The sequence below is a fragment of the Oncorhynchus nerka genome, linkage group LG8 (genome assembly GCF_034236695.1).
Source record: "Oncorhynchus nerka isolate Pitt River linkage group LG8, Oner_Uvic_2.0, whole genome shotgun sequence".
Taxonomy (NCBI): Eukaryota; Metazoa; Chordata; class Actinopteri; order Salmoniformes; family Salmonidae; genus Oncorhynchus; species Oncorhynchus nerka.
The window spans coordinates 44,118,850-44,132,040 of record NC_088403.1 but is presented as its reverse complement, the minus strand read 5'-3'; the positions used below and the strand labels follow the sequence as shown (position 1 = coordinate 44,132,040).

At 46.2% G+C, this 13,191-nt stretch overlaps 1 protein-coding gene across 2 annotated transcripts in view; it reads left to right on the top strand.

Moving 5' to 3' along the window:
* arhgef40 (Rho guanine nucleotide exchange factor (GEF) 40) overlaps positions 1–12,150 on the top strand; it is a 37,415-nt gene extending 25,265 nt beyond the window's left edge. The window contains exons 11-28 of one of the 2 annotated variants that reach the window (XM_029666514.2): positions 1,453–1,569; positions 2,776–2,874; positions 3,131–3,282; positions 3,755–3,893; positions 4,140–4,259; positions 4,393–4,584; positions 5,484–5,669; positions 6,083–6,397; positions 6,769–7,181; positions 7,394–7,619; positions 7,785–7,874; positions 8,548–8,754; positions 9,722–9,901; positions 10,145–10,325; positions 10,778–10,891; positions 11,164–11,246; positions 11,389–11,435; positions 11,707–12,150. In XM_029666514.2, coding sequence (XP_029522374.2) covers positions 1,453–1,569; positions 2,776–2,874; positions 3,131–3,282; positions 3,755–3,893; positions 4,140–4,259; positions 4,393–4,584; positions 5,484–5,669; positions 6,083–6,397; positions 6,769–7,181; positions 7,394–7,619; positions 7,785–7,874; positions 8,548–8,754; positions 9,722–9,901; positions 10,145–10,325; positions 10,778–10,891; positions 11,164–11,246; positions 11,389–11,415 — 2,841 coding nt within the window. In that variant the 3' untranslated portion in view covers positions 11,416–11,435; positions 11,707–12,150. Of the gene's footprint in view, positions 1–1,452; positions 1,570–2,775; positions 2,875–3,130; positions 3,283–3,754; positions 3,894–4,139; positions 4,260–4,392; positions 4,585–5,483; positions 5,670–6,082; positions 6,398–6,768; positions 7,182–7,369; positions 7,620–7,784; positions 7,875–8,547; positions 8,755–9,721; positions 9,902–10,144; positions 10,326–10,777; positions 10,892–11,163; positions 11,247–11,388; positions 11,436–11,706 lie in introns of both variants that reach the window. The other variant, XM_029666513.2, reaches the window with a different exon arrangement.
* Positions 12,151–13,191: the final 1,041 nt, after the last annotated feature.

The following is a 13,191-nucleotide window of genomic DNA, read 5'->3' as shown; positions in this document are numbered from 1 at the left end:
ACATTAACATTATTTACCTTGTATCAAACCATTTGCCGTAATAAAAGTTTTTTGTTGTTGTGGACTATCCTCAAACAATAGCATGGTATTGTTTCAGTGTAATAGCTACTGTAAATTGGACAGTACAGTTAGATTAACAAGAATTTAAGCTTTCTGCCCATGTAAGACATGTCTATGTCCTGGGAAACGTTCTTGTTTCTAATCACATTAGCACATCAATTGTAAACAAATCCAAACGTGCGTTCAGGTCCAGCCGAACGTCGGACGAAAAGTTAAAAAAGTTCAGTTACAGCCCGTAGAAACTTGTCAAACTAAGTATAGAGTCAATCTTTAGGATGTTTTTAACATAAATCTTCAATAATATTCCAACCGGAGAATTCCTATGTCTGTAGAAAAGCAATGGAACGAGAGCTAACTCTCTCGTGAACGCGCGTCAGAGCCTGTGGCACTCTGCCAGACACCTGGCTCAATCCCCTCTCAAGCCTCAAACAAAGTTCTAAAGACTGTTGACATCTAGCGGAAGCCTTAGGAAGTGCAATATGACCCCATTTACACTGTATATTGGAATGGCAAAGAGTTGAAGAACTACACACCTCAGATTTCCCACTTCCTGGTTGGATTTCTTCTCAGGTTTTCGCCTGCCATATGAGTTCTGTTATACTCACAGACATCATTCAAACCGTTTTAGAAACTTCAGAGTGTTTTCTATCCAATACTACTAATAATATGCATATATTAGCATCTGGGACAGAGTAGCAGGCAGTTTACTCTGGGCACCTTATTCATCCAAGCTACTCAATACTGCCCCCCTGTCACCAAGAAGTTAAAAAAGGATTATTCTCAGATAACCTCTGTCATCTATTACATATCTTACATGCTTTATCAGAGACCAAAGCTCCTGGGAGGTTCTATCTCTCGAGGGGAACCCAACCAGCCTGTGTTGCTAGGCGGGGTGGGAAGGGGTAGATGCGGGGGGTTGGACGGAGACATGTTGGGCAGGGGGGAATGGGATGGGTAGTTGGAGGTGTAGGCCCACCTCTTTTTGTTTGTATTTATTTGTTTATTTTCTTGAGTGGCAGCCTGCAGGTACACATGGTATAAACTGTGTAAAATAATGTGAATATTGAGGTCTAACCCCCCCCAACAACAACAAAAATGACAAGGCAAAACAAAACAAAAGCACCAAAAAAATGAAGTAGTAATATTTATTGAATTGTACCTTTTTCAAACCACTGCGCCAACCCAAACTTGACTGGCTCAAATATTTTCTTTTCACATGGTCTTTTTCATCGCAGTTCCAGCCACTATGGTCAATGCGTAACCAGACCAGCTCAATACAGCTTGATTTGGCTTGGTTCCGTTTGGTTCAGTAGTGTGAACGGTCTTCTAGATTCTGACCCTTTATCACTTCCTTCCCAGAATCTGATGTTCTTTTCTCTGTGTCCTGTGTAGGTGCACACGGTGCGAGGGACAGGGGTCCTACAGCAGTATATAGACAGGCAGCAGCTGCCCCTGGAGATGGACGGAGACTACAAACATTGCCACTCTGACTGGCTGGCCTTCAGACTGGTGAGAGATGGCGGGAGGGAGGGAGGAATGGAGTTAAGGTAGAGGAAGGAGAGAGAGATGGAATGAGACTACAAACACTGCTGCTATGATTGGCTGGCCTTCAGACTGGTGAGAGGGGGGAGTGAGAGAGAGAGGATGGGATGGGGATGGGAAGGTATGGATGGAGGGAGGGAGGGAGAGAGAGGGGAAGAGGGGAGAGGGAAGGCAGGGAAAGAGAGAGAGAAAAGTCTGTTCCCAGCATGTCTAGCACTCAGAATGTCAAATTTGAATGTCAAGAATTATAGTCATAAAGTGCAGCCTATTCTTTCTCAAATCAATTCAGATTCCACATGCAGCTAAATCAATACGCCGCTATTGGCATTTTGAATATGAGACTGATTTGTCTATTCTCACTTATTTCAAATTGAATAGGCTGCACTTTATGACTATAAGTCTTGGCATTCTGTGCTAAACTTGACATTCTGAGTGCTGGACGCACGAGCGCACACACTCACGTATGTTAGCCATGGCATTTGACTTGAATGAAAAAGTTAACTCACAAACAATGTCATTTCTTTAAATGCTTACGATTTCTGTCCTGTGGATATTAAAGGTGCAATGTGCAGAAATCGCTCCGCCATTTCCTGGTTGCTAAAATTTCGAATAGTTCGCCTATTTCAGTTTAAGTGGCAAAACAATCCATGTTTAGTGTAGAGAATTATTTTACCATCTAAACCTCTGTGAAATGTATTTTCAATAACCCAAAATATTGTATTTTCAGTTGTTTGAAGCTGGTGTACAAAAGCGAAAGTAAAAGACGCATAAAACGGGAAGCATACAAATAGCACACATAGAACAGATCTACCGCTTCTTAGACCTGCTTTCAATGACAATGGCAGATTTATAACTCACATTTCTATGTGATTTTGTCGGGTCGCCCAAAAAGTTACATATTGCAGCTTTAAAGTTATGAAATCAGCAGTATCAATGGTCACGTTTTCACCATCAAGCCCTTCTATGTCATGTGCAATATAAGCTAATATATCTGTGTCCCAAATGGCACCATATTCCCTATGTAGTGCACTACTATGGACCAGAACTCGATGGATGGGTCCTTGTCAAAAGTAGTGCTCTGGTCCATAGTAGTGCACTATGTAGGGAATAGGGTGCAGTTTAAACTATAGACTAAACTATACTACGTTACTCTTGTCCCGTTTCTGCTGTTAGAGTGTGGAGAGTCTAACTGAGTGTTGTGAGAGCGCACTCTCTCTGTTGGAGGATGCACTGCAGTCTATGGACACAGCACCACTACCAGACTGTATCAAGGTAGGATACATGTATTACTGTATCACCACATCTATGTTGTTTAAGATGGTACCAACACAAGTCAGTGAGGTGTTATGGGGTGAAATACTAGAGGTAATAACTGAGGAACTGAATGGAACTGTTGAGTAAACTTGAGGAGCTTTTGAAAAAATGTAAGACCTTTTGAGTAAATGTAACATACTTTCTGTGTGTGAACCATCTGGCTGTACAACACAACACAAGGTTAACCTCAGTGTTTTTTTAAACTATTTTCCAGACTGTTCCTCTAAGTGTGGAAAAACACAGACAGCTGATGACGAGCATCCTAGTCGATCAACGGCTGACTGAGCTGCAGCGCAAGGGTGGGGCCTGGTTGGCAGGGCTGGCCAATGGCACATCAGGACTGGCAAAGCGGTCCCCAGACTGCAGGTACCCCTATCTACCCTATCCCATCAGTGTATCCAAATGATAATGCAGTTCAAATAGATTATCCTATCATAGATATAACGTATGAGATATGTTTTTTGAAAGCGTTTCCTAGTGTAATACTTCTCAATCTGCTATCTCTTTTATTAAAGGGATACTTCAGGATTTTAGCAATGATCCCCTGTATCTACTTCCCCGGAGTCAGATTAACTCTTGAATGCCATTTTTATGTCTCTGTGTCCAGTATGAATTAAGTTAGAGGTATATTTCAAAGCCAATGCTAACTAGTGTTAGCACAATGACTGGAAGTCTATGGGTATCTATTGTTTTTGGGCGAATCCTAACTTACACATTTTCACTTAGTCATGCATTGATGTCAATGGGAGACTAAGTGAATATGCGACTTAAGTGGAAGTTAGGATTCAACCCTATATCATCATATTCTATATGACCTTTGAACTCTTTGCGCCTTCAGAGCTGCTCTGGCTGCGACCTCTAACCTCTATGACAGCGTGGATGATTCCCTCCACCGCCTCGTCCAGGTGTCCAATCAGAGGGGCAGTGATCTGGAAGCCCTCGGACGATTGGCTACCATGGTGGACAAGCTGGAAAAGGTAGGAGAGCGAGAGGGAAGCACAGAACGAACACTATAATGTTGTAATAGTACAGTGTGGAGCGGCAGTTAAATAGCTATCTCTTTGAAAAGGTTGTTCAGAGAAAACAGACTGTTACAATTGGATACTAATGGTATTTCAAATGTCTGTTATTTTGTCGCCCGTTCTACTTTTACTCACCCGCCCACCCCCATGTCCCTCCATCCCTCCCTCCTCTCCCATCCCTCTCGACCTCTCTCTTATCAGTGCGAGAGGGAGATAGAGCAGATCCAGGATCAGTTGGAAGACTACAGGGAGCCTCCCATCTCTCTCAGCAGGCTCTCCCTCAAACAGCAGAAGTTCAAGACTTTCAGAGAGTCGGCCAACGTGAGTGTGTGCGTGTGTGTACCATGTGTGAGTTTGTGTGGATGTGCACGTGTTTCTGTATAATATACTGTATATGTTCCTCATCTGTATATTGTGTGTGTGTGTGCGTGTGTGTGGGTGTGGGTGTGCATAGGAGCTGCACACTGAGACCCTGGCGGTCCTTGGAGATCTGGAGAGCTGGTCTGAGCTGGACTGGGGGGGACTGATAGAGGTGCAGGTCAGGGTACCCCCGGTCAGAGAGAGACTCAGAGACATGTCTCACTGTCTGTCTGACTGCTGGACAACACTGGACAACACACAGAGACTACTGTCCACACTGACCGAGGTAAACACACAGAGACAACTGTCCACACTGACCGGGGTAAACACACAGACTATGGTCCACACTGACCAAGGGAGACAGACAGAGACTACTGTCCACACTGACCCAGGTAATCACACAGAGTCTACTGTCCACACTGACCCAGGTAATCACACAGAGACTACTGTCCACACTGACCCAGGTAATCACACAGAGACTACTGTCCACACTGACCCAGGTAATCACACAGAGACTACTGTCCACACTAACCGGGGTAAACACACAGACTACGGTCCACACTGACCAAGGGAGACAGACAGAGACTACTGTCCACACTGACCCAGGTAATCACACAGAGACAACTGTCCACACTAACCGGGGTAAACACACAGACTACGGTCCACACTGACCAAGGGAGACACACAGAGACTACTGTCCACACTGACCCAGGTAATCACACAGAGACTACTGTCCACACTGACCCAGGTAATCACACAGAGACAACTGTCCACACTAACCGGGTTAAACACACATAATACAGAACGGAGCATATGGAATGGCATCAAACACCTGGAAACCATGTGTTTGAATACCATTCCACTGATTCCGCTCCAGTCATTACCATGAGCCCGTCCTCCCCAATTAAGGTGCTACCAACCTCCTGTGACATGTACATACATACACAGTACACACACGTACATGACACATAGTGTAGACACAGACACAAGCATGACACGCTCTGTCACAGCACACATGACACACACACACACACACACACACACTGAAATACCCACAATTCAAACAAGTATACAGTAACAGCAACAAACACATTTATGACACTGTCAACTAACCCTTATTTCTTTTTTTATACCCTTCCCCTCTCTCCTCTCCCAACCTTTCTCTACCTCTCTACACCCCTCCAGGCCAACCAGTGGTGCGACGTCATCTCCTCTACCTCACCCTCCCCCTCCACCCCCCTCTCCTCCCTCCCTCCCATTCCGCCATCTCGTTTTCAGGACGCCCGTGCCTTAGCCTTGGAGCTGGGTGGTGGAGCTCTCCTGGACCTGTGGTCTCAGACCCTTGAGAGATACCAACGCACTGTGGCCCAGGTCAGTCATTCAGTCACTTGATCTACTATCTATCTATCTATCTATCTATCTATCTATCTATCTATCTATCTACAGTGTCCTTCTGTCTGTCTGTCTGTCTGTCTGTCTGTCTGTCTGTCTGTCTGTCTGTCTGTCTGTCTGTCTGTCTGTCTGTCTGTCTGTCTGTCTGTCTGCAGTATCTCAATTCAATTCAAGGGGCTTTATTGGCATGGGAAACATGTGTTAGCATTGCCAAAGCAAGTAGATAATATACAAAAGTGAAATAAACAATAAAAATTAACAGTAAACATTACACATACAGAAGTTTCAAAACAATAAAGACATTACAAATGTCATATTATATATATATGTATACAGTATTGTAACAATGTACAAATGTAACAAAGCCCACTGTTTCTGCTACTGTTCCTCAGGTCAAACCCAGGCTGCTGCAGCAGGCAGAGCGAGGGCAGAACCAGGGCCAGGCCCGGCCCAAGACCCCCTCCGCCTCCAGTCTGTGGGACCTGATGGGGCCCGAGGGAGAGGGAGACTGGGGTGTCGGGGCCGGGGGAGGAGAGGGAGGCCTCCAGTCCTGGGGGTCCCTGGCTTCACTGTTTCGCCCACAGACCTGCTCCACGCTGAAGATAGGAGAGGAGAAAGGGAATAGGAAGGAGGGAACGGGAGGAGGAGGAGGAGGAGCGGGAGGAGGGAAATTTCTGCAGAATCTGTTGCATCCGGCAAAGAAGAGCGTAAGTGTGTGTGTGTGTGTGTGTGTGTGTGTGTGTGTGTGTGTGTGTGTGTGGTGGCTGTAAATACTGCATGTATTTATGTGTGTGTTTTAGATTATAATGGATTGCATAACATCTCTAGTGTGTTAGCGATCACCTGCTGATTCACCTGATCACCTGATTCAGCATATAGAATCGTCAGGAAACAGAAAATGACGGACAGAATTCTGGTCAGAGGCCTCCTGCTGCTTTTAGCCGTTCGCCTTTATTGTGCCTCTTCTCTTACATTGTACAATCCTAGATCCATCACCTCCCTCTCCATCTTCCTCTCCCCTCTCTCTCTCTCTCTCTCTCTCTCTCTCTCTCTCTCTCTCTCTCCTCTCTTCCCCCAGCCCACAGAAGCTCCTTTGCCCCCCAAACCCCCCAGGAAGCGTCACCCCAGCTTCGACCTCCAGGCCCTGCTGGCCCCCCGTCGGGGCCCTGCCACCGCCAGGCCTGTAGAGCCTCCTGTGGGTGCAGCCAGCCGTAACTCCCCCCTCACCTGGCTGGGGCGCCGGGCCCTCACAGACCCTGTTATCGCCGCTGGGATGGCAGCCGCCGTCCCCGGATGGAGAGAGGGAGGAGGAGGAGGGATTGGGGGAGGAATAGGAGGGGTGCAGGGGGGATCAGGGGTGCTCATCAGAGGTGTAGAGGTGAGCAGCAAGGAAGTGGTGGACTACACCGGGACGCCAAGACAACACGTGCTGCTGAGCCGAGCGGAGAGGGAGACGGGAGGGGAGAGGCAGGGCACCACCACCGCACAGAGGTATGGTGTGTGTGTGTGTGTGTGTGTGAGAGAGAGAGAGAAATGCAGCTTTCTTCCTCTTTTACCCTCCTTTCTGACTTACCTCTTCCCTCTCTAACTTTCTCTCTTACTTCCTCCCTCTCTCTTTCTGGTTCTCCCTACCCCTTTCTTCTGTCTCTTCATTCCCTCTCCCTCCTTTCTCCGTACAGTAAACTGTACCTATTGTGGTGCAGGATGCTGAGTTCAGAGAGGCAGTACGTGGCTGTATTAAAGGGGGTGGAAGAGACCTACTTGCCCCTCCTGGAGGGTCCAGACACCCCCTCCTCCCTCAGGGGGAAAGCAGATCTCCTGTTCCCCAAATGGGCCAGCCTCAGCTCCTTCCACTCACAGAACCTCCTCCCAGCCATGGAGGGAGCTCTACTGCAGAGTCTGCTGCAACAGGACCTCTTCAGTAAATACGTGAGTGGGTCGATCATAGAGTTGGAGAGAGGGCTGTTTTAGCATGGGAAGTGCCATCAAGGGTACTGTAGAAGTAGATTTTTTTTTTTAAAATATATATATAAAAATGAAGTACTTTACTTTCTCTCTCTCTCCATACCAAACCCCTCTCTCACACACAAATAGAGAGAGGAGTTTCTCCACTACTCTCACTACATCAGGATTAAACCAGAATTGGACTCCCCGTTGGTTACTCAAGCTGCGGACTTCTTCAAGGTAAGAGACTGTCTCGTAGCAAACATTTTTTTAAATTGAAAACAGAGTCCGTGGAGGCTGGTGTGGGTAGAATGTCTCATAGTAATGACTGGAATGGAATGAGTGGAATGTTTGATACTGTTCCATTCAAGCCCATCCTCCGATTTAAAGTTCCACCAGCCACCACGGAACAGCGTCACATTCACTAGCTTAAGCCCATTACAACAACAGCATTATATAGTATGGACAATTAAAACAGCATTGTATACACGGAAGCCAATTATAAGTGTAAAGTATACTCAAATAACTCATTAAGGTTGGATTACACTAAAACCAATCAACAGGCTTTCAACATACAACAATAAGCACAGTCTGATACACACACAGGGCATAATCTGATCACAGCTTTAGACTGAGAAAACATGAACAGAAGAACATCACATAGATGGGTTTTAGTAGAGATCTGAGGGTTGAATATTTACTGTAGTTTGGAGCTGTGTCAAATGCTGGAGGTGCAGTTTTTAAAATGGCCACCGGGTGACAGTAGAAGATAAAATATTTCTAAGTACTGTGTCATGAAAATGATGAAGGTAATAACAATGATGATGATGATGATGTCGACCATATTGTAGATGGCAATGATGCTGAAGTCCTCTCCTTTCTCTCCCCCCTTCCCATCCTCTTCCCTCCCCAGCTCAGACTCCCGGCCACCCCTCCTCTCTCCCCCCTGTCGTTCCCCCATTGTCTCCAGGCCCCTACACTGAGACTGGAACAGTACTGCGATGCCTTGGAAGAGCTGGGAGGGCTAAACCCTGCCTCCGACTCCTCCCTCTCCGTCCTCAGACACGTCCAGCGTCACGGCGAGGACCTCCGGGCCAGCGACCTAATCGTCGGGTGTCCGGTGAGAACGCCAGACTTAAAACTAAATTCTCAACTCTGGGAGGAAGACAATTTAGAATAGATAAACCCCCATACTGGTATAATGATCCCAAAGTGTTGGACAAGGTTTCAACCTTAAATTGGGAATGCGTCCTAAATGGCACCCTTTTGACCAGAGCCCATAGTGTACTTCTTTTAATCAGGGCCCATGGGGCTCTGGTCAAAAGTAGTGCACTGTGAAGGGAATATGATGCAATTTGGGACTTCGTCAGGACAAACAGTTCAATAAGCATCACATCACATTCACTTGAATAACTCAATTTGTCCATAACCACAGATCTAGAATCAGCTTTCCCTACGTCAGCTCTAACCATAGCCATTTGGGGGGTTAAGCCAAAACTGACCATAGATCAGCACCTAGATGCAACTTGTTTCATCCTATTTTTATAAGCCAATCCTACTCCTGTTTTCTGCTTCCTGTCCTGTAGTTCTGTTGCTTCTATGACACAGTTCTATCAATCACCATGGTGACACACATACTCATACACACATACTCATACACGACACAAACATACATGCACACACACACGCAGGGAGCGAGAGAGAAACACACGCGCACGCAAACACACACATACACAAACACACACTCACTGTCAGTCTGACTGATGACATAATGCTTTGCTGAGTCACCTACAGAGTGGATTATATAGCTAGGTTAAACCCTACCACATAGCTACTAGAACACACCCACAAACACACACAGGCAAAAACACATGACACACACACACACACACACACAAAGAGCTCTCTGAAAGTTAGCTAAATAACAGAACAGAGAGTGGTGGAGGAGTTATGTTTGACGCATAGCTCGGGTTACATGAACCTCACATCACTTGGATGGTTAAAAATAGCTTGTTTCAAAAGCTTCTCTTGAACAACACGACGCGGTTTGGTGGGCGGTAAACTGTGTGTGTGTGTGTGTGTGTTAGGTCCCAGTGGCGGAGCGCGGAGAGCTGGTGCGTCAGGGGGAGCTGTTGGTGTGTGGGGGGACCAGGAGGAAGAAGACAGGGGTGAGGAGTGTGTTCCTCTATCAGCACCTCATCATCTTCACCAAGCAGAAGAGTCCCGGCCCAGGACGCACCGCCTACAGCTTCAAACACAGCATCAAGGTAACGGACACGCGCACACTCATACACGGGTGCACACACAGATGCGCGTAAATACGCACACACACATATGGCCTCAATCAGACGAGATACCCACAGAAAAATTGGGCCCCAAATCCGTCATTTACAAAAAAGCGGTGGTATGAGACGAAGGTGCAATACCACATGAATCCACTATGTGTACGGTTTTGACCTCTATTCTCTCCACATCTCTCTTTCTCCCCCTCCCCCCTCCCTCTCTGACAGACGGGTGAGATGGGTCTGACCCAGAGTGTGGGTGAGGAAGGGGTGAGGTTCGAGGTGTGGGTGCGTCAGGCCCCTCGTATCCGGGACTGCCTGACCCTGCAGTGTCAGAGTGGAGAGGGGAGGGCAGCCTGGACACACGACATTGCTCAGCTCCTCTGGACTCACGCTATACACAACACAGGTACAGTATGATCCCTGACATTTTACTCTGACCCACAGAACTCGAATAAGATTTTAGTCCTGTGCTCTGAACTCTCACCTCTCACCCCAGCCATATACAACACAAGTTCCAAACTATTGTAGCGACCTTAACCCCATTCACCCTAGTGACCTTGTCAAGAGGTTCGGATAAGGTGTTGGGTTGACGGTCGCCGGACTTGGGTTTGAGTCCTGGTCGGGGCCACCGTTCAAATTCACTAGTGTAAGATATTGCATTATGAATTGAACATGTAATGGAATTCTCTCTCTCTCTGTGTCTATGTCTCTCTATCTCTCTTTCTCTCTCTCTCTGTCTCTGTCTCTCTCTCTCTCTGTGTCTCCCTCGCTGTCTCTCTCTCGGTCTCTCTCTCTTTCTCTCTGTCTCGTTCTCTTTCTCTTTCTCTCTGTCTCGTTCTCTTTCTCTTTCTTTCTCAGAGTTGTGTTTGAAAGAGACAATGTGTATCGGTGTGTCTAGTAAGATACTGCTAGATGCCACAGGAGCACCGGTAACATCTGAACTCGACTCTATCTACAATCTGAATGACAGAGGTGCGCGCGCGCACACACACACACACACTGTCAGAAACCACAAAAATATTATAAACACCCTGTGTGTAATACATATGCTGTCCACCAGATGTCTCCCTGTGAATAATGGTATAATGGAATCATGCTCTATATCTGCAGTGTTGCAATTTTAATTTCATTACAAAAGCTTTATTGGCAGGCGACTGACCTTCACTCTCTTTTTCTCTCACTCCTTTCCCCCTCTCTCATATCTCTCTTTCTCTCTCTCTGTCTGTCTCTCTCTCTCTCTGTAGTCCACAGTAGCTGTTCAGACTCTTCCTCTGTTGGCAGTCAGAAGGAGGGGGGGTCCCCAGCCTCTGGGAGGGGACAAACACAGGTGGGTATCACAGACACACGCACGCAGACACAGACACGCACACACGTACACACACACACGCACAAATAAACAATCAAATACACACACACACACACAGACACACATTCACACTGTGCTTCAAATGAGATGTTTGTCTCCACAGAACCAGTCTCCTTCCACTGCGGTGTAATCTTCATCTCAGCAACCAACGTGAGTGATCTTATCTTGCACACGTACTGTAATCTCTCTCCGTTTCCTCCATCACTCTCTTTCTCTCCCTTTCCTTGTCTGCCCCGTCAACCCACAATCTCTCTCTCCTTTTAAACGTCTAAATCAGTCAAATGCTTTGACCCATTTTTCTCCTGAATGACTGAAGGTAATAAACCCCCAGGTTAACCCTTTATAGTTCGTATATCCAACACCTCAACCTTCATCTACCTTTCTCCGCTCACTCTCCTCCCTTGCCTCCCTCCCTGTCCAGAAACTGGATTCTGGACCTAATAAAGACCAACACAACATCTCTATGCAAGCCACTGGACGGGTCAAACTGGACAAGAAGTAAAGGACCAAAGAGAAAAGGGCATACAGGAAACAAAGAGACATTACGGCTCTGACTAACCCAGGACCTAGCATCAGCAGAGCCTGCTCTCGGTGGCCATGTTGGATCGGCCGGACACAGTTGCTCGCCGAGTCATTGATACCGTGGACACTCCAGCCACACAGTAGAGCCATTGTCCTCCTTCAGCGGCTCCCCACTAGGCCAAACCACTCTGCCTGAACCACTGGCTGGCGGCCATGGCCTTCGTGCTTCCACTATCTCCTAAAACATACAGGAGCATTATAGGAAATATAGCTTTATACTGACTTTATTGGACATTATTAAAATGTTGCCTTTTACAATGCTGTTTAAACAGGGACGTTTTTTTGGGGGTGTTAGTACTGTAGTAGTATTATAGATTCTGTCTGTGTGGCCGTATATGTGGTATAGTATAGGCTAGGTGTGATTGTGATCTATGCAAATGAGTACATACGGCCCTGCATGTATGGGTGCACACATTACGCAGAGTGTGGAACACACGCATACACTCTGCAGACAGTCCTATTGTGCTATAGACAGTAGAGTACTGTTCCGACACTGTGGCCATCTTACAGCTTAGTAGAGTAGCTATAGACCAACCAGTGGGCAGATATCAACCAACGACAGGCATGGCGCCCTACTCTCAGTAGGTCTTGCCTGGAAGTAAAGAGTAGAATAAACAATAACATGGAAAGGAGAAATGTCCACATCTTATTATAACCGTCTGATTCATCTCAGCACTCAGAACCAAATAAGCTGTTAAAGAGAGACGACCAACGTCTGTATTTTGAGGTGGTTTGTTCGTGAGGATGTAAAGCAAGCGGGAATCTGGGCCAAATGGTTACAATGTGTCCAATTGTTATTGTTGATGGTTTAAGGAAAGGTGGTATCATGTCTTATTCAGGCGTAAGGCTTATGGTAAACCGTATAACTTGTTTTGGTGCCTTATAGCACTGCTCTTGTCTAAAGATACAGTAGCTATGGGACTCGATGTCGTATTCTCCATTGGTCTTTTCAATGACTATTTCATTGAATAATTTTGTGATTCCTCTTTTTCACTATAAGCCATAATGTTGCAAGCACCAAGTGTACAAATGTTTGATTTGCGAGCATAAGTTCATGCAATATGACGTCGGTTGGGTCGAGAGTGTGTCAAATGAGTCATTTGTTTGTGTCTGAGTCATGTGCTTATAGCTTTATATACGTTATTCAAAATGAAGGAAAGTGTTCCATGAAATGGAGATGTCTGTTACCTGCCCTATTATCTTGTTGTGAATTGAAAGATTCTTTATTTTTGAATGCAGTATGCACTATTAGCTTACGCCTCCAACTGTAATACAATACAGTGACAATGATACATCATTTGATGGGGTGCTTATATTTGTCCTA